The sequence below is a fragment of the Trachurus trachurus genome, assembly GCF_905171665.1.
Source record: "Trachurus trachurus genome assembly, chromosome: 21".
Lineage (NCBI taxonomy): Eukaryota > Metazoa > Chordata > Actinopteri > Carangiformes > Carangidae > Trachurus > Trachurus trachurus.
The window spans coordinates 25498254-25520048 of record NC_139899.1 but is presented as its reverse complement, the minus strand read 5'-3'; the positions used below and the strand labels follow the sequence as shown (position 1 = coordinate 25520048).

The window sequence follows — 21795 nt, the reverse complement described above, 5'->3', positions numbered from 1 at the left end:
GCAGCAGTGAGCAGCAGCAGCTAGCATGCTGGCTAAGTGTTGTAAACCTGCTTAATTGGCACTTTTAAACTCAATTTTTGTGCGTTTTCGCGTCGACTTTGCTGGTGAATATGAGAAGTCGGAGGGACGACAACAACTCCTGAGTCGGTTCACGTCCTGTCAACATTTATTGATCCATTTTATATGATATTTCTCGGCGTGGACATCACCTCTGTCTGGAGGAAGAAACACCACTGGTGGGTGACTGCTGCTGGTTTTGTGTTTTTGTTAGAGGCACATACTGACTAAAAATATCACCTTTATCGATGTATAACTGAGATGTTATTATTGGTGATTATTGTAAATGTGTTTAGGGAAATAAAGTAGTTAAGTTAATGGATTAGAAGCTGCACCAGTCCTGCCTCTGACCTGCTGTGTTATGGTTAATTTAATGATATGCAGCTGTTCCGGAGACTTGACGCTTTGACACAGTGTAAAAAATGAATCATAATAAAGTCGTGGTTGACACTTGGTCACGAATTAAAGTGGAAAAAATCAGGTATAGTTACTCACAGGGATCCACAGTGTCCTTATCTTTGAGATAAAACCACCATTATTGACTGTTTAACCTGTCAATTATTCATTTTAATCGTTTAACTTAATCGATGATGCGTTCAAAGTTGTTGCGGGTCTGAATATCAGTCAAAAAACAAAACAAAAAGAAGTCAAACTACATGATGCAATGCAAAAAACAGGCAAAGTATTGATAAGTTAATGTTTAATACCCATCTTGCTTGATAAATGATTTAATCAGTTCTCATTGTGCAGGTAGCCTAATCGATTGATTGATTCAACAGGAGATACTTATGCAAAATAATTATAACACAAACAGAAAAGATACAACCTGTCTCATTTTAAAAATCTGGAAATAGCCTGAAAATATATTTTTGCTTCATAAATTAATCAAAATTGGAGATGATCTTCTTGTAAAAAAGAATCAATCGACTTGTCAGTTTTGATCTTTGTTTCAGTTGTGGTTATTGATCAGTGCTGTGGTCTTGAAGGGGGGGCGGGCGGTTCTCACCACCATGTCTGGACAGGACAGAGAAGCTGCTGTCAGGATTGTATTTAATGAAGCATGCAGCTCATCTCCTCTAATCTGCAGATAATGTCATTACACACAGGGTTTCCACTCAGTCTGGTTCGTGTGGCCGTTGATCAAGTCTGAGTTTCTCCTTTTTGAAAGAAGATTCAATTTATGATCCAGGAAAAACAAGAGCGTTTTAATGAGACAGATGCTGTTTTAATCAAGTCTGGTGGCAACAATTATCCTTCATTATTGATGAGTTTCTTAAATGTTCTGCTCTACTCTTTTTCTTTTCAGACCTGGAACCAATCAGTTTCGAAACTCTTATTCAATTAATCTCTTAATTGTTTCATTCGTCAAATTACAGGAAGTTATAACTCAGCCACAGAAATGCAGCAAATTCTAAGAATAAGAGAAAATGTAACCAGAAAATTATGTCACTGATTCTTCAACTCTATTGATCATCAGCCAGTTAATCTTTTAATAACTGAATAATCATTTTCATCTTTGAAAATTCAATTATTATTATTATAATTTTTTTTTACTATTTCCTGACATTACAAAGTAAAAATGATGATGTGACAAACTGATTGAACAGTCAAAGGAACCAGATGTGAATGACACTGACCGACAGATGTTAAGCACCTTTAAAGCAACTTTCTGAGTTTTGATTTTAAAGGGATAGTTCACTAAGGGCTGGGAGAAGTTTCAGAGTCCTCCGTGCCTTCTCTGAGTTACAGCGGGGCTCCGCGCAGCACTGCATGTCCATATGACGGTCGCGAACGGGGCTCACTTTCTTCGTCCAAAAAGACACACCAAAAAACATCCAAATACCGCCATAGTGCTCGTCTGTAACGTCCCTCTTGTATTGAAGCCCCAACATGAAAAATTGTTCCGAAAAAAATTAAATAAGTCTATATTTTAAGCTTGTTTGTAGCTGAAGCTCCCAGTGTCTCAGTCTCAAATCTTGCGCGATTTGCACTGACGCCGGCGCAAATAGGTGCAAAGATAAGGAGTGAAATTTGAATTTTGGGTGAACTATCCCTTTAAGTTTTTAAAATATAAATCAATATTTTATTTATTATTTTTTAGTATTCATTGTTTTTATTTATTAATTCTTTTATTATATATTATGTTTGAAATCTATTGTTTGATGATGTGTAACTCAGATTCCTCCTCTCCTCTCCTCTCCTCTCCTCTCCTCCTTCAGAGCGGTTGCTTGGAGACCAGGTGTCGGCCCGTAACCGTGGTGGTGGTCCGTCGAGGGAGGGGGATGGATCCTCTGGGTGCTCGCTCTCAGTTCGTAGACGTCCAGACGCTCCCGACGTGGCAGCAGCAGCTCGGCGAGGACGTGGAGGAGGCGCTGCGGGAGGAGCAGAGCGACAGTCTGCTCAGTCAGCAGGCTTTCCCCTCGCCCTTCCCCTGCAGGCCCGACATCAACCGCAAGATCGTCCTCTTGTGAGTCACTCGCAGTCGCCTCTGTCTCCACTCCCGAGTCACGTTACTGCTCGGTTCAAAGTTTAATTGGTTTTAGTGACGTTTCTGAGTTTCATTACAGTCGAGGGTCATGTGACCTTTTTAATTAAAGGGATAGTTCACTCAAAATTGAAATTTCACTCATTATCTACTAGGGATGGGAACGACACGGGATTTGGATTGTCGATTATCGAGGTCCATGTGTCGACTTTTTGTCGATTTGTCGGCCCTTTTTTTTTTTTTTTAACAGCAGCAGCAGATATGCGGGCGGGCGGGCGGGGGGGGGTACACGTGCTTTTGTTGTGGTTTATTAACGCCGCTGTCGGCACGAGCGGACGGGGCAGCACGCATTCGGTTTCTTTTTCTTTTTTTTTCTTCCGTGCATGTCCGCGTCCTCTACGGAGAATGCAACCATTGCATCCACCTGTTTTGCCGATGGTTTTGCCCTTTTTGCGGAGCCGGACTCGTCATCAACAGCGCACCATCACCTAGACTGCAGGGAGCCCGGACAGCTGATCTCTTGACTCTGTGGCCTGTCAGCATGCACGCACGCTCCCGTCACATATGAAGCAGAATGAGGGTCAAGTAGCTATCCCATTTAGAGAAGGTGGATTTGTTTTATTTAAAATATTTTATTTCATTAGGGGAAAAGTGGCACTTTCTGCTGTTAATTTGAATAGGAAATATTGAAAGACAAAATGCAATTTACACATGGAAATCCCACAAGCCCCGCCCCCTCGACAAATCGACACTCCATTTTTTTTGTCGAGGGGAGCATGTGTCGATTTTTTGTCGATTTGTCGACAAAAAGTCCCATCCCTATTATCTACTCACCCTCATGTCGACTAAGGGCTGGGAGAAGTTTCAGAGTCCTCCGTGGCTTCTCTGAGTTACAGCGGGGCTCCGTGCAGCACTGCATGTCCATGACAGTTGCAAATGGATACCAACTGTCTTCGTAACAAAAAGACACACCAAAAAACATCCAAATACCTCCATAGTGCTCGTATGAAATATAGACTTGTTTAAGTTTTTTTTTCGGAACAATTTCGCATTTCAGGGCTCCAATACAAGACGGACATTACATACGAGCAGCATGAAGGTATTTGGATGTTTTTTGGTGTGTCTTTTTGTTACGAAGACAGTTGGTATCTATTTGCAACCGTTATATGGACATGCACTGCTACGCCGAGACCCCCTGTAACTCAGAGAAGCCACAGATAACTCTGAAACTTCTCCCAGCCCTGCAATTTGAATTTTGGGTGAACTATTCTTTTAAGATGCAAAATATGAACAATGAAACCTGAGTGACGTGGATTTGACTGTTTGTGATAAATATTTCTCACCACACTGACTCTCCATGGGAAATAGGGTCTATATAGATACTGTTTATTACCTCCAACAAGATGGGCGTGTTTTACATGTGTCTGTCTCTGTGTTAGTTAAGTTTAGGAGGATTAAACACAAAAAAAGGGAACAACTGGTTAAAGAGGCGGCTCAAGGAAATGTTCATCACTTCCTTTAACGTTGCAAAATATGAGTAATTTATGTCATTTTCATGAGTTCCTCAGGGAAAAGTGTGTGTGAATCTGTGTGTCACAGTCACAGATCAGCAGCAGTTTGGAGGTGACAGCTGATCTTGTGTTTCAGTTTCAGTTTTACACTTGTTCTGTTTTGTTTTCTGAAAACAGGAAGAGAAAAACCTCATTAAAGCTTCATTGAAATTAGGGTTGTAAAAGTCAACGGGAAAGCAAATTCATGCAAATTCCTTTTAAAGGGACTACGAGGAGTTTCGGAAAGCACAACATTTCCCATGAGCCTCTGCACGCACGGTGAAATTCTTGCGAAAGCGAAAACATTTGCCAAGAAGGTTCGAAGACGATCAGATACCGTCGTAGTTCCGTCCATAAACGATGCCAACTAGCGATCCGGCGGCGTTATTCCCATGACCCGCCGGGCAGCGACCGGGAAATTGAAACTAGGAAATGCTGGGCGAGTCGACCACTAAATAATAATATCAAAATAACTATAAAGATAAAACGATATATTAATCGAAAATGGACCCATTAACAAGTGTGGGTAACATAGATTCATCCACATTCATATGAGACTCTTTTATAACTTAAAGCAAACTCCTCTGGGTCTCTTCTTCTCGCACTCTGTTACACTGACTTTGGACCTGACCCATAGTTTCAATCAGTAAAGTTTAAAGCACCTTTGAAGTACATTTTAAACAAATAAAACATGTTTGATGAATAATGTGATCAATCATGAGTAACTAAGGACACTCATGCAATTAATCATGATTTAATATTTGAATCATTAAACACACTAATTAAAATGCATGTGTGCACAGGGAAATGGATAAAACGTGTGAAAGACTGAAACCAGTTGACATGAGGCACATTTAAAATACAACATCAGTAGTTTTCTCAACTGATTTTTATCCTCAGTTTCTCACATTGACCTTGTCATGTTTATTTGTTGTCAATAGAGTATCAATAACTCAACAGTTAGTTGAGTAGGCCAATAGTTAGTTAAATAGGCCAGAGTGTAGATGAGTCGAGAGCAGCTTCATAAAACCAATCAAATACCACATTTTGTTTGGTTACTATATTTGCTTTCAGTGATGCCACCGACTAATCAGCTGTCGATCATTATATCCAGATGTATCAATCTGAGCTGCTCCAATACCCTCGATCAGCATCAATGCTTCTAGTCACCGATCACATCTTGTCAATACTCTGGTGTCCCATCTCCTACTTCACTGGATGCAGCCAACATGTCGGCCAAAGATGATCAGTAGTCCTCCTTTTCCTCTTCAGTCCTCGTTCACGCTGCAGCACCAAACTCCTGACCGTGAGGCGTTCAGGGTGTCACCGTTCACACTGAGGCTTGAAGTGGAGTTTGTCGGCGTCGTGTGAATGATTCCTGCTTCAGCAGAGGAAACGCAGGATTCCCACGTGTCCTGGAAAACCTGGAAAAAGCTGCTGGAGTTGCCCTGGAATTGGTTATTTATCACATCACGACATCAGCTACCAGAGCTCTGTGATCTGTTTGACTTTTCCAGGATTTCTTTTCCAAAGAAGTGCCTGGCGAGTAAACGAGAGACTGTGAGTTTATAGTCAGGGTTTCTATGCAAGTATGGAAAGTATGGAATTTGATTTTATACATTTCCAGGTCAGGAAAAGTGTGTACAAAGTGTAAACTCTGCACAACTGTACAACTGTGGAAAACGGCACTTCTCCAAAGCCTGAATGGGATGGGAGCTGTGTTAGTGTACGGCGTAATAACACGTCTGTCAGACTGTAGCAGCTGAAAATGTCCTGGGGAATGGTTTTGTGAGAAGAGTGGGAACCCTGACACATCGAGCAGTGACGTGTTCACACAGACGCGGTTGTGACGGTGTTTACTGTCGCTCCACGTGTGTTTACGTTGCCTTTCTCACTGTCAGGTAACAGCAGCATCAGATCAGAGGTGAGCAGGGAAACACAGGAGCAGTTACAGACAAAGAAAGACAAAGAAGAAAGGCCAGCAGCACTCGTGTCCTTCTCATAGTTTTTATTACAAACTGCGCTAAAACACACACAGACCGGTTTCAACAACGTCTTCCTCAGTGTGGAATTTTTAACAGGAAGTGATGTATTTAAATACTCACAGCCGTGGTCAGTCACTTGATAGACAGCAATCATTGAGAAGAATTACAACTTCAAAAATGTAGAACATATTAGAAAAATAGAAACATTTGCAAAATACACAAATACATCAAAGACCCGGTCATCTAAAGTATCATAGGTAAACAGGTACATAGAGCAATTACAAAGTGCGGACAACCATTATAATAAAAGGAGACAGAGCAGCTCAGCACAGTGAAAAAATAAAGCGCTAGAATAGCTATAGCTCCCTCTATACATAATATGATACTAATCCAGTACCAAGCTGAAACCATACATGAAGCCACATAGTACGAAATACAGAATATAATATACATACACATACACACATACAACAGAATATAATATACAAACACAGGAGCAGAACAGTAGCAGCAGCAGCAGCAGCAGCTCTTATCTCTGTGCTGGAAACACTTCCTGTTTCTCTCCACGTGCTCGCTCGCTCCGCTCAGTCCAGAGTCCACTTCACTTCACAAATCCTCTTTGTGGAGGAACACATGACGGTCGGTCTGGAGGCCGACTTGGCAGCGGCGGCGGCAGCTCTCACTGAGACTGAGCCTTGTTGTCGTCGCCGTCGTATATAGCGGCCGTCGTCTCGCTGCACGGTCACCGGGAGCGAGCACATTCCTGCTGCACCAACATGACCAGGATGAACGGCCCTCGAGCTGCGGGGCCCTTCAGCTTGTGACCACTTCAAATAAGAAAAGAAATCCTCCGTGACCTCTCATGCTCACAGTCCCACAGTATTTTTTCTGTTTAACGTCGGCAGATTGTTAGATAGATAAAAACCATCGGACTGACATGTTTCTTTTTATATATCAAAGCTAAATTCTCCTTTTCCTCCAACAAGACTCTTATTTTCTTTTTAGCTGCAGATCTTTATCCCTACGAAGGAGTATTAGGGCCAGGCAAAATAAAAAAAATCCGGCACAAAAAAAAAGAAAAGGAAAAAAAGTCAGGCAAAATAAAAAAAAATAAAAAATCCGGCACAAGAAAAAAAAAAGTCAGGCAAAAAAAAAATAAAAAAGTGAGGCCTTAAAAGGAAAAAAAAAAGTCAGGGCAAAAAAAAATAAAAAATCCGGCAAAATAAAAAATAAAAAGCAAAGCAAAAAAAAAGAAAAAATCCGTCAGAAGAAAAAAAAAAGTCAGGAAAATAAAAGAAAAAAGTGAGGCCAAAAAAAAAAAGAAAAAATCCGTCAGAAGAAAAAAATAAAATGAAATAATGAGGCCAAAAAAAAAAAAGGCAGGAAAATCGGTGAAGCTCCTCCATCATCAGGTTCCTCTGGGTGGATTAAAAAATAGCTTTAATTTCATAAACAGTTTCCTGCTAATTGAGTTTCCACAGTTTGTAATTGTAAATGCAACATGGTTTAGCTCCATTGGTCTTCATACATCCAGAAAACGTTTAGTTCTGTTTATTTATTGAGGGTTTTTTTCCCGTAAACCGATCAAACCGAGTGCGTCTTACTCAACAGATCATAATTATTCCTCTGCATCACTGCATGAGCTCATGTCATATCATAACTACTTCATTATGTTTTTACTTTATCTCCCAAGAAATCGAGCCGTCAGCCGTTTGTATTTGAAAAGTCAGTAAAAGTCGTGGACTGATCCTGATCCAGGTCAGTGTCAGTGAACATCTGCTTTTTTTTTTTTTTTTTTTTTTTTTTTTACAGGTTTTGGAGTTTATGAAGTTTTTGCTCTCACAGTTTCAGATGAAACTGAAATGAAATCAGCTTTGAACTAAAATCCAAACTCCAAAATCCAAACCATCAGACGAACGTCACATCACAGAGCAGCTAGTACAGGGGAAGATAGATATTAGATATTGTTCTTATAGGAGAATCCATGGATAAGTGGAAAATTATCTTATCTTATCTTATCTTATAATTTGGTTAACTAGTACACATGAAGAACTGGGCAACAAAGTTCATTTTTTTGCACACACATCAGAATAAAACACTGGTTAAAGCTCACAAATAAATGCTGAGTGGAGGCAGCTTTATCTGTACAGCATATTTCATACGCAAGGGTTATTCTGAGGGATTTAAAAGGCAATAAAACATATATTTTTTTAAAAAAGCTCTAGAATAAAAGAGAAAAGATGTAAAAGGTAGAATTAATTAATTAAACTTTAAAATTTTTAATGGCAACCAGAGAGTCAAAAAATAATAAAACACGATCAAATTAATCGTAATTACCAAAACATTTTTTAGTTCATATAAAGTAAAAGTGAGAGAAAAAGAAAAGAAAAGAAAAACATAACACAAAGAAAACACAGCAAAAGCTAAACAAGAATGAAACAAACGCATACAAAAGCAATAAATTATGTGTTGCATATACAATAAATACTGTACATAAATTTAGTGAGGAAGAAAAAAAAGAAAAAATGAATAAATAGATAAATAAACTACCTAACTAAATTAAAGAAAAAGAAATAAAAGACAGGGTGGTGGTGAACAGACATCATATAAACCTCAATAGTCCAGAGGAAGGGGGGATACAGTTTGTAGACAGTTGAGGACCAGGCGTGTACGGTTTGTTTGAACTCAAACTCAACTAGGCTTAAAGGACAATTCCGGGCAAATTCAACTCGGGGCTGTATTTTCCTAACATTTTAGGTCTAAAAGAAGGAATCTGAAGATTTTCAGTTTAATTGCTCCTGTTTTGCAGTAGTTGTGTCTGTCCCCGCATCGCCACGGCAGCAATGAATGGGAGCAGATGGAAGTTGCTGCTTAGGCTGTTTACATCCCTCAAAGCCGCAAGTTTTTTCCATAGACAGCGTCAGATGGCGACTCAAACATGCACCGAGAAGTTTATTTACCTCAAACAAGTCAAGAGTTGATATTCCTGTGTTTATGACACAAACGGGAGCTTCCAGCTGCACGTGAACACACCGAGCGTCAACTTGGGTCTCGCTCGAGACTCTGGGAGACTTTGAATTAGATCTAGTTTTACAAACATGTCGGATTGCTTGAAGTACATAACCCTCTCGGTGCATGTTTGAGTAGCCATCTGACGCTGTCTGTGGAAAAAAATTGCGACTTTTAGGGATGTAAACAGCCTAAGCAGCGGAACTTGCATCCGCTCCCATTCATCGCTGCCGTGGCGATGCGGGGACAGACACAACTACCGCAAAACAGGAGCAATTAAAAAACTGAAAATCCTCAGATTCCTTCTTTTAGACCTAAAATGTTAGGAAAATACAGCTCCGAGCTGAATTTGCCCGGAATTGTCCTTTAAGGATCTTTCAAGGTTGAATTAATTAAAATTCAACCTTGAAAATAGCAAAGGTGCAGCAAATGATTTCATCATCATCATCATCATCTGGGAAGTTTCTCCAGGTTTAAGCTGCATGATAACAACATGTATTAAATAATCTTTAATATATAAAACATGTATGAAACATGTCGACATGTAACGACGTGGCTGTTACCGCAGGCAGCCCGACGCGATGGCAGCAGTTTATAAAAGCTGCTCGTCAGGAGGATAAACACACACACACTCGCTGCCGTTCTGCGTCCACGAGGAATATTTACACAGATGTAAAGTACGACCACCAGTTCACGTCTGTTTCCCACTAAAGACTCATTTTCTGGCGGAGCGGTCGGCTTTGTGTCGTGACTCATCTTTTTTTATTAACCAAAGATGGATGATGATGCTGCTCGTTCCTGGAGGCCGAACTCGTCTCATGACCAAACGCTCTCAACAACACACACACACACACACACACACACACACACACACACACACACACACACACACACACATGGTCGAGTAGTTTCCTCATTGTTGTTTCCAAACAAACCCAGAGGGAGTTCAGATGAAGAAGAGACTTTATTGAAGCAGTAAAAAATGAGGATTTTTACTTTGGCTAAATGCTGAAATGTTCCTCAAGGTTGTTTGGATAAATACATCCAGATTATCCTGCATGTGTGTGTTTCAGTGTGTGTGTGTGTGTGTGTGTGTGTGTGTGTGTGTGGTCACAGAGTCACTGTTCCAATCACTGCACTGAGATAAGATAAACTTGAATAACCCACTGACTGGAGCTTCACTGCAGCAAATACAACAGTATTGATAAGAATATATGAACAGGAGAGCGTGTTAATGTGTTTGACGTTTCATTTATCAGTTTATTTATCAGGTGTAAAACATGTCGGCTTTGTTACATCCACTTAAAGTGGAACTGATGCAGTGTGTGTGTGTGTGTAGGAGTTTTGGCTGTGGCTGATTTCCAGTCCAGACTTTGAGGAAATGATGCTCACACAATACAAACACTGTAAAATAGACGTAATAACGAGGTCCTGACTGGTTTAATGAATTGATCTGAGTCTTATCAGTATCAGCGTTGAGCGATCGGTCATTTTGCAGGTGAACTTCAAACTATCTGGTTTCATTTAGACATGATGTCCGTGCATTGGTTGATCCACTTGTTGATCTTGTTGATCCAGTTTGTGGTTTTATCTGAGTTCTACAGGTTTTATCCAAACAACAGTGTAAGGAAAACAAAGTGTGTTATTAATGATTAGAGGTTTCTTAACTGTTTGTAGTTTATTTTATTCATTTTATTTACATTTTCCAAGAGTTTACTGCAATGGCTGCACCAAAGCCATGCTGAATAATGCAAAAAATCAGTGTAAACATGAGGAATATCAAGGCAGAATTTTCCCCCACCTAATTTCAACATCAGCCTTAAAGGGATAGTTCAACATTTTGGCAAATTGGCCCATTGCCATAATCCCTATAGTCATAGCAGTAGGTTCGCTACCTTTAATTGTCGGTGCAAGCTATTTTTAGAACGGCGGAGCAGAGCCGCGAGCTGCTCAGAGCTACGCTACGGAGGCTAATGGGATTTCTTGGTTTCCCTCATCAAACTCATCAAATACACAATCCAACAACTCCAAAACGCTCTGGTGGACAAGTTGTGACCTGCACATTCACCACACTATGAGATAATAACAGAACGTTACCAGACAGAGTTGTTTTAGAGGTAAATTCATGCAAAACTGCTGATGCGCGTTACCGTCGGCGGCAGTTTTTCAGCAAGCAGTCTCTGTATTTGCCTCTAAAACAACTCTGTCTCATAACATTACATTATTTGCCAATTTGCCAATGTTGAACTATCCCTTTAAATATCCTCAGCCAGGCTGTTCTACGATGAAAATCAGCAGATTTCATTCATTGTACCCCCTAATATAAGTATGGACATCAAAAACTCTTGGGTATTGGATAAAAAACTGAAATAACGCCAAAAATACACAAAACTTTTGTTGCTGGTTGAGATTTTCTTTGAATGAGACAAAATCTTAGATACTAACAGTGAAAGTGACTCTTGTTTCTCTGCCCCACAGCACCGGGGACATTGGCCTGCTGAACTGCACCGCCATCGTCAACACCAGCAACGAGGCGCTCAACGACAAGAACCCGGTGTCGGAGAGCGTCCACCAGCTGGCCGGGCCCGAGCTGCGAGAGGAGCTGCTCAAACTCAAAGGTACGAGGCAACGACGACGATAAGGGTTTGGTTTGAGTTTGACTCCGTCCTCGGTGATGATGATGCTGGAGGCAGAGCGCAGAAATGTCACTGAGATTAAAACAACAACAACAGAACATGAGTGTGTGTGTTCACTGATGGTTTTATATAGACACAAGCAGGCGCATGATGCTCAGCTGGATTTAATAAAAAGGTCATAACTGCCTTTGCCACTGTAAACAGTAAATTATCTGTATACAGTAAATGGTTCTTTTACAGCGGCTCCACAGCTGCTGCTCATTAACAAATAAAAAAAAAGGTGACATTTTTAAATGAAATTTCTTTTAAACCTTGAACCAGCGACACGTCTGGAGTTTGGGCCAATTCAGCCACATGATGATGAAGACTGAGGAGGTGAAAACACTCGATTCATGCAGACGGAGACTCGTGCTGCATGTTTTCTCCTCTCCGTGTTCCTGAACATTTTAAAGAACAGCAGCTGTGTGTGTGTCTGTCTATACTCTTTAACATAAGTCACGCTCTGTTATCCGGAGGCACAAGGTCATCCATCGTTCCTGGAAAGAGACGTCGTTGTTAAGAGTTTAAAGAGTCCATGTGACCCAAAACTGTGGGTTAAATGAAAGCTGTGAACCTTTAAACCTTTTAAAATGTTACCAGAAGTGAACATAAAGTAGGATATGCACCAACGCCTGGAATCATATTTATTGTAGCGGGTGTTTGACTTCATGTGCTCATAACTGTCCCAAAGCTTCCACAGGTTATCAGACCACAATATCATCTAGTATAGACATGAACCTTTTCAAATAATGTAACTAGATTACACCACCAACAGATAAGTGAAAGTTTCAGCTTTGGCTCTTGACCTAGTTGCTTTACACTGGAGTTGCAACAATACAATAAGTGGACTAAACTAATTAATGAGTTTGAAATAATCAGTCAGTATTTTTCTTTTTCCAATCTGAACATTAGCTGTTTCCAGGTGCTCAGATGATTTGCAGTTTTTCTTAGTTTTAGTATGACATTAAACATATGTTTGTAGCTTGAAATGTTTAACAAGCATTTCAACCAAATGTTTAATGTTTTATCTTTATTGGTTTACACATATACAAATAATACTGATTAACATTCACATAAATAACAAGAGTCACAATTCAGAGTTGCAAACCTCTGAGAGCCTTAATCTGGACACTGACCAGGGAAAAAATTACAAAAATTCCATGATTTCCTGTCTCTCTCCATCACAAAGGCCCGAAAAGCCAAAAAAGAACAACTAAAGGATAAAGATGAAGAAAGGAGACAAAATGAATAAATAATGGAAGTGGTCGTTAGTTGCAGCATCAAAAATAGGCTTTTCCCCCAAAATACACTGAGGTTCAGGTCTTAAAGGTAAATAAAGGTTTTGCATTAATTCTTAAACAAGGTTGAATATGGAAGTAAAAAGTCTGAAATCCACACCACACAAATCATAACTCAACTCATTTGGTCAGTGCCCGATGTTTCTCTCAGTCGGTGTTTGACTTTAACATTTTATTTTGTATGTTTGTGTGCAGGATGTAGGACGGGCGAGGCGAAGCTGACCAAAGGCTTCAACCTGGCGGCGAGGTTCATCGTCCACACGGTCGGACCAAAGTTCAAGACCAAGTACAGGACGGCGGCGGAGAGCTCGCTGTACAGCTGCTACAGGAACATCATGCAGCTGGCTGCGTAAGAACTGTCACACACACACAAACACACTGACACACACACTGAGCCCGAGCCCTTCAGTCAGTCTTAACCCACAAAGCGTTAACGCAATCAGCTCGTGCGTCTGTGTAAACACTCGCTGCGTCTTTGAAGCTGCACGTCAGACACAGTGAATCCATTCATTTCCTGCAGGGCCGAGATGTCAGGACGGGATTTTTCACATTTCAGCTTTTCACATTCTTCTCTTCTCCACCCCCAGATATGATTTTGTCCGATAAACAATATTTTGCCTCTGACAGGTGCAAAAATAAACAGAGATTTGATGAAAGAGGTCAGGAGTTGCAGCTCCCCTCGGAAAAAAATGCATCAGGAACAAACATGTCAGAAAGACGGATCAGAGAGAAGCTGCATCTGCCTGTCGGCCTCAAAGTGAAACCTGAAGTTCAGCTCCATTTATCAACTTTTATTTAAGGTTATGAAATAGATAAATATTAAAAACTGTGCAGCTTCTGTTTTTGTGACAGTAAATGCTGCACAGTGTGTGATTACACCACCGTAGCCTGAAAACATGACAACAGCACGAAGCCCGAGATTATTTCAGGGTTTATTTCACCGACCCATGAGAACTGAATAAAAAATATCAATTCATATTTAGTTTTTAAGAAATTAATCCTCAAACACTGGAAAGATACAGAAAGAAATGAAAGATAGAGAGATAGAGAAGCCCCTACCATTTTACATTGGAACAATGTAATGAAATATTATTTGAACATGGAAAGGGCAGTAATGAGAAAAAGAGAAAAATATCGTGCAGGTATGGAGTCTCATCTATGACTCCCTGTAAATGAGAGCTGCAGAAACCTACTATACCATAATTATACATCAAAAGGAACCTTGTGTTTTTGTTTTTACTTAATTATTCATTATTTTCTACTACTATTATTATTATCCATCTATCTATTATTAGTATTCACTTGTTTGTTTTTTTCGTATCACTATCAGCATCATTATTATTATTCTGTGTATTGTAGTATGAATTTCAGTATATGTATGCATGTGAGTGTGTGTCTTTATTTGTGTATGTGTGTGTATGATATAAATAAAAAAATAATTATGGAAAAAAGAGAACTGAATAATAATAACAAAAAAAGATTAATAATTCAATAAATAAACACGACACTGCACAGCCTGCAGCTTCATACAAATAAACAAACCTTGTAGGCTGCACACTCTCATTGAGGGCTTGTTTGTTTATATTTTTAACTCTTTATAGACATTATTAAACTTAAATTGACTTAACCTCAAGACAAACGATCGCGTGGTTCGGTCAGGTGGTGGTGCTTCTCTAAAAGATGCCGTGTAGAAACACAATAAACAGAACAGGTGGGAACCAAATTATGAGAATAAAGTCTGACATCTCCACACACATGTATCCGTAGCAGATATGAGGATTATCAAACAAACACATGTTCATGTCTCCATGAATAAAGTCTGAGGTGCATTTCTCAGTCTCATGGACACGATGTCTCACAACAAACTCTCACACACATGCTTTAATATTCTACACTGCTCAAAAAAATAAAGGGAACACTTAAACAACACATTGTAACTCCAAGTATATCACACCTGTGTGAAATCAACCTGGGATGATAATTTTGATTTACATTGATCATTTTTATGTTATATTGTTCTCAACACACTCTACTATATATTGAATAACGATTTTAAACTGCAATATTTCATTAATTGAGATCTAAGATGTGTCGTTTAAGTGTTCTCTTTATTTTTTTGAGCAGTGTATAAAGCTCTGGATGAACAGGGATGTAACTTTGTAACCTGGAACTAGTTTGCGTGGCGGCGGAGGCAGACGACCACGAGGAGGAGGAGGAGGAGTAGGAGATTGCAGTTACAGTATATTATACCTGATTGAAGACACGACGGTGCCGCGGTGAACTCTGTCGATCTGGTGTCGTAAAGTTTAATAAACAAATAAGCAGTTTACCGAGTCGTTCTCACCATGTGATCGTTTCCTCTAGAAATAACCGACCAAAGATCTCACATCATGTGAAAAGTGAATTAAACAACAATTTGATACACACACCAAACACACACACGCACACACACACACACTCTCTATCAGCTCCGTCCACCAGGCCCTGAATTACAGAACGTAATTTCTTCTGTGGCCTCTCAGCCTGTTGTTTTTAATAACTCCTGAGTTTTAAATGTGTGTGTGTGTGTGTGTCACCAGTGTGTCGTGTAAATGTGTGAGATAAGTTTTTATTTTTTCTTCTTCTTCTTCTTCCCCTTTAATCGCCTCAGAGAGCAGTCGATGGCGTCCGTCGGTATCTGTGTGGTGAGCACGACCAAGAGAGGTTACCCACTGGAGGAGGCAACACACATCGCTTTCAGTAAGACACACACACACACACACACACACACACACACACACACACACACACACACACACACACACACACACACACACAAAGAAAGCTTTTTATCAGTGAGGTACAGACACACAACTCACAGGAAGATGCACAGTGAAGGCCTCGTGACATGTCAGATTCACACTTTATTTTTTGTATGCACACTCAGTAACTGACAACTGGAACTTATTAATAACCTAACGCATCACTTCAGCCCCACAAAAACACACACATACACACACAACTATATATAGTATATAGTATAGTATATATATATATATATATATATATATATATATATATATATATATATACATACAGCTCTGGAAAGAAATAAGAGACCACTTTCACAAATGTTTCTTAAAAGCATCTCTACATGTATGACAGTCATTCTTTTATTTTATTTTATTTTTTAAACACCAACACAAACACAACTCATTCTACTTAATGAGACACTGATGAAGTCATCACCTGAACCACATCTGGTTTTATATAAAAACCACTGCTGGGATTAAACATTGACATTATCCCACAAAAACTAATTTATAAACTCTTCCTGAGTTAAAATATTCTTGCTGTGTTGTTTAGGAATAAATATGAACATGTTTTCTTTGCATTATTATTATTATTCAAGGTCTGAAAAGACTTGATATTTTTTTGTTATTTAGACTAGTTTAGTCATTTTCAGCCAATAAAAGCTCTAAATGACAATATTTTTATTTCAATTTTGGGAGAAATGTTGTCGGTAGTTGATAGAATAAAACAAAAATGTTTTAATTCAATTTTACTCAAACACATACCTATAAATAGTAAAACCAGAGAAACTGATCATTTTGGGAGTGGACTCTTAATTGTTTCCAGAGCTGTATATGTGGTAAATCAGATCACCAGATGCAGGCAGACAGAAAGACGTGTTTTGAATGGCAAGGAAAGGCAATTTTATTTGTATAGCCCGTTTTTATAAGCAGTTTGTCTCAAAGGGCTTTACATGGCATCATAGCAACATCCTCTGTCCTTAGACCCTCACATCCACTGAGGAAAAATTCCACAGAAAACCCTTTTAACAGGGAAAAATGTGAGAAGAGCAACAGAGGAGGGATCCCTCACCCAGGAGGGACAGACGTGCAATAGATGTTGTTACAGACAAGAAGAAAACAGTTTATAACATAAGACAGGATCACAAGACACAGATCACACACTGTCAGGAATTCAACTTGAGGCACTTCTGATAAGACCATGATCTGATAATGTAAAGAACAGAAACATCTGTGTCTGAAGTGCACCTGAATGCATCACAGGGACTGGACGCACGGAGGAGCTGCCTCCTTAAAAAAACGTTTCTGTATTTACACAGAAACATCTGTCGGCCTCCAGAGTTACAATAAAGTTTGTTTTGAAACCTTTTAAAAACATGTATAACTTTCATTAAAGCAGAGTGTGCTGCTGTCATGTTGTATTAAACTGCATTTAATAGTAAATAGCTACGCTTTTATTATTGTGCCACTGTAGAGATAATCTGTCATCATCCTGAATCACAGAGAAACACTGGTTTTACCGATCGATCTTCTTATAAGTGATCAATATCAAACATTCAGTGGTTATGACTTAGAGCACATTGTAATAAACCATAAGTCTAGGTTTAAGCTTTGTCTTAATCTAACACGTGTGTGTGTGTGTGTGTGTTCACAGGGACAGTGCGCAGGTTCCTGGAGAACCATGGGAACAGCATCGAGGCGGTCGTGTTTGCAGTGACAGAAACAGAAGAGGTTTGTATCGGAGCTTGAAGTTAACACATGTCAAAGTCTGTTTTTTGTTTTTTAATTTAACATTTAAAAACAAAAACAAACAACATGAAGTCATCGTGTCGAACAGCAAAACAAAAAGTGAGTCTCACCAAACAGTAAATCCCTCACCACTGCTCTAATGTTCAAGGATTCAACATGCATCCATCCTCCAGTTATTTACAGTACTTTATTTGTTTATTTAAATGGGACAGTGGTGCACATTAATGGACAAAAACATGTAAATGTGCCGGATTATAGCAAGATGCTAATTTCCGTCCGGAGTCCCATAAACATAAAAACCAAGAGTATAAGTGCTAGACAGTATTGCACAAGGCCCTGAAGTGCGCATCAGTTTAAAGTGCCAGGTTGTATTGCACGACGCCCATTACACCCAGTTGCACAAGCAGAAGTGTGTAGATAAAAAATTGTAGATGAAAAATTTTGTACAGCTCCGCTCCGAGTCGACAATCAGAGTCTCAAGATCAGTATGGGTGACTGCATTATCCCCATGCAACACTCCTCCTTTGCACAATCTGTGTTTTCATGGACAGCCATCAAAGAATGGAACAAGCTGCCTGAAACCCTGAAAAGCAGGTCAAACTATTTAAATTTATCTCATCACTTAAAGCAATGGCTACTGGAGAACCAAAGTTGCCAGCATGTTTAAAAGCAGGGCACTTGTTACTCAGTTAGTCTTTAAAAAAAAATGTATCTTAGTATTTCTCAATGCACCCAATCCATGAAATTATCTTAAAACCTTATGGAATATGAACTATGGAATTCTAAAATGTTTTATATTCTGTATCTTGTAAGACCTAGCTTTTCTCTCCATTGATCATATAGGATAGGGTACACCTCTCTCAGGTGTGTTGCATTTGATTTGGTCTTTTTAGATGTGGAAACTGTTTATTTTTTCTCTTTTTTGTATTGTCTATGTGCTGTCTACTGTCTATTTGTGTATCACTCTTGTATAGTAGTTTGTGGTCTGCGTTTCTTGTCTGTTTGTTATATGTTACATGTTAGGACTGCAGATGGAAATTAGCTATAAGCTAAATCTGGTGCAACCATCTTCTCATTTTCTGTAAATGATTAATGTCATTGCACAATGTCCCCTAAATAAACTAATAATAATATATGTAAAATATAAATGTAATACATAATTGTATTATGTAAGTACTACTAAAACCAACCTACTAAAACCAAAATGACATACACAAAAATATTGTGTACAATTTGTCTATGGATATTCTCATTCATCCAGGTCATCGTTCTTTTCTGGGCAAATTGAATTGTAGGCAACTGGACTCTGGTCTCACTAGTTCGCACTAGTTGTCTTTGTCCAACTATTGCAGAGTCGGACTAGTGAGACTTGTTGCGTACGAACTGATGAAGCCCCTTGGATAAGAGGCGAAACGTCTTCCCAGACAAATACAAGTCCAGTTGCCTACGATTCAATTTGCCCAGAAAAAAAAAAATATTGTGCACAATTATAGCTTTCCTGCGACTTGCCAGAAGTATCTTCAATAAGTATTTTATACAGATATAGTTTAATGAATGAGTCGTCGTATCTTTTGTGTATCTCAGTTGCCTATTTCCTCCACTATGGTTGTATCAGGAAAGCCCAAAACATGTCAGAGCAGTGTCGAGGCCTGTGGGTCGCAGCGTGTCGAGGTTTGTGTTGGACTCGTGTCAGACTTCAACTCTTCGATCGTCCAACAAATAAATGCAGAAACTTCCTAAAAACCTTTATTGTCTCTCTCTCAGTCGAGGCCGAATCTGAAACTTTTGGTTCTGTGTGTCATGAAAGACCAAAGACCCACATGTTCCTCTTATTGAAGCCCCGTTTTCTAATAAGGTCGTGGGCTGTATAAAAGAATCGTCGACCACATCCGAGCCCGTACGCTGCCTCACATCCTCAGATCCTCCTCCTCCGCCCAGAGTCGAAACTAAAATCTAAACCTGATCGAACTTTTTCCGTCAGACTTCTCGACTTTGCAGCGTCCTGCATGAGGAGACGTTATGATTCACTTCTTTAAACTCTCATTTTTACAGACTTTTTTATTTGATGTTGTCTTTTTATTACCTCCGGGTTATTACTGCTTTTGTTGTGCTGTTGGCATACACATGTTGTTTGTGTGTGTGTGTTTTGATGGCTGTTGCCTCTAATTGTCTTTATTTGTATTGATTGAACCATGTGGTCTGTCCTTCATCTGTCGATTTGTTTTTATAGGCACTTTGAAAACTTCCTCTTTAAAGGGATAGTTTAAAATTTTGGCAAATTGGCCCATTGCCATAATCCCTATAGTCATAGCAGTAGGTTTGTTACCTTTAATTGTTGGTGCAAGCTATTTTTAGAACGGCAGAGCAGAGCCGTGAGCTGCTCAGAGTTGTTTTCAAGGTAAATGCAGAGACTGCTTGCCGAAAAACTGCCCCCGAAGGGAACGCACATCAGCGGTTTTGCATGAATTTACCTCTAAAACAACTCTGTCTGGTAACGTTGTGTTATTATCTCATAGCGTGGTGAATGTGCAGGTCACAACTTGTCCACCAGAGCGTTTTGGAGTTGTTGGATTGTGTATTTGATGAGTTTGATGAGGGAAACCAAGAAATCCCATTAGCCTCCGTAGCGTAGCTCTGAGCAGCTCGCGGCTCTGCTCCGTCGTTCTAAAAATAGCTTGCACCGACAATTAAAGGTAACGAACCTACTCCTAAAACTGTAGGGATTATGGCAATGGGCCAATTTACCAAAATGTTGAACTATCCCTTTAATAGCTGCTGCATAAGTAAAGTTCCATTATATCTGCCATTATATGCCAGTATGTGCACAGCAGTATTATTCTATCTTTATTCTATTCTATTTTATACTATTGTGTATAAATCCAAAATTGTATATAAGTATATGCATGTTTTTTACACTACAATACTTTCACTTTATTTCATTTTATCTTTATTTTTCGCTAGGCTACTCCTTACTATTTTTATACGTTTTGTGTCCGCACCTGATCAGCCACATTAAATTCCTTGTGCTGTAAAGTGACCTTTAATGCTCTTGGCAATAAAAACGATTATGAGGCATTGATGTGCATCCTAATGTGTGTGTGTGTGTGTGTGTGTTCTTGCAGGTGGTGTATAAGAAGTTACTGCCTCTGTACTTCCCTCGCTCCGAGGAAGAGGAGAAGGCCTGCCTGCCTCTCATCCCTGCTGACATCGGCAACTCTGAGGGTGAACCCGTTGTCCCCGAGAGGCAGATCCGCATTGCAGAGAAGCCGGGCAGCCTGGAAGGTACGGTACAATACAGCTCAGTACAGTTCAGTAGAGCACGCAAAAACAAAAAAAACTCCATCAATAACGTGAAGAAACAAAGTGAAGAAACGCTTCCCAGCCTTAGAGAGGAACTGCTCACATCGGTCAGGAGTTTATATTAAAAAAAAGCGGGGTAATTATGTTTTTTCAAGTGGTGGATGTGTGATTTTGGAGTCGGACTCGAGTCTTAATTATTCCAAGATCAACCGATGTGACTTTTATGTCTGTGAAAGTCGACAAAATAAACTCACACAGGCACAGTTTAATATTTTATTCCTCTCTATTTCTGTCCTCACTCGTCTCTCACTGTTGTTCTCCATTATTATTATTATTATTATAATATTACTCTTGTTTAATTTTATTCCGCTAAGCAGCAGTCGTCCATCCATCCATCCAGCTCACCAGTTAATCAGTCAACAAACTGCAGAGTCAGCGCAGCCGGCTAAACGTCGGCCATTTGGGCATCCTGTCAGTCACACCCACCACCTCCTCCTCCTCTTCTGCTCCTCATGCGTCACAGTTAATTTGTCGTCCACTCAGCAGCTCGCGGTGTCGGCGAGGAGATCGGATGCGGCCCAGAGAGAGACGAAGGTCTGAGCGAAACATTACATTTTGATGAGGACAATATGTCTGAGCTCAGCCGGTCTGCAGCCGACATGAGACGGAGACGGAGCAGAGCAGAGCAGAGAAGCAGGATGTTTGGTATCGGTGTCAGTGCAACATCTGGACGTCTGGATCCTTAAAGGGATAGTTCACCCAAAATTGAAATTTCACTCATTATCTGCTCACCCTCATGTGGACTAAGGGCTGGGAGAAGTTTCAGAGTCCTCCGTGGCTTCTCTGAGTTACAGGGGGTCTCGGCGTAGCAGTGCTCGTCCATACTGTATAACGG

General features: G+C 39.8%; 1 protein-coding gene across 2 annotated transcripts in view; it reads left to right on the top strand.

The window, feature by feature from the left end:
- The first annotated feature begins 14 nt into the window (after positions 1-14).
- The window catches only part of gdap2 (ganglioside induced differentiation associated protein 2), a 57624-nt gene continuing 35843 nt past the window's right edge, over positions 15-21795 (top strand). Inside the window, exons 1-7 of one of the 2 annotated variants that reach the window (XM_083997159.1) lie at positions 15-236; positions 2277-2524; positions 11565-11704; positions 13255-13408; positions 15710-15798; positions 17506-17582; positions 20723-20882. In XM_083997159.1, coding sequence (XP_083853285.1) covers positions 2340-2524; positions 11565-11704; positions 13255-13408; positions 15710-15798; positions 17506-17582; positions 20723-20882 — 805 coding nt within the window. In that variant the 5' untranslated portion in view covers positions 15-236; positions 2277-2339. Of the gene's footprint in view, positions 237-1845; positions 2525-11564; positions 11705-13254; positions 13409-15709; positions 15799-17505; positions 17583-20722; positions 20883-21795 lie in introns of those variants that run through there. The other variant, XM_083997158.1, reaches the window with a different exon arrangement.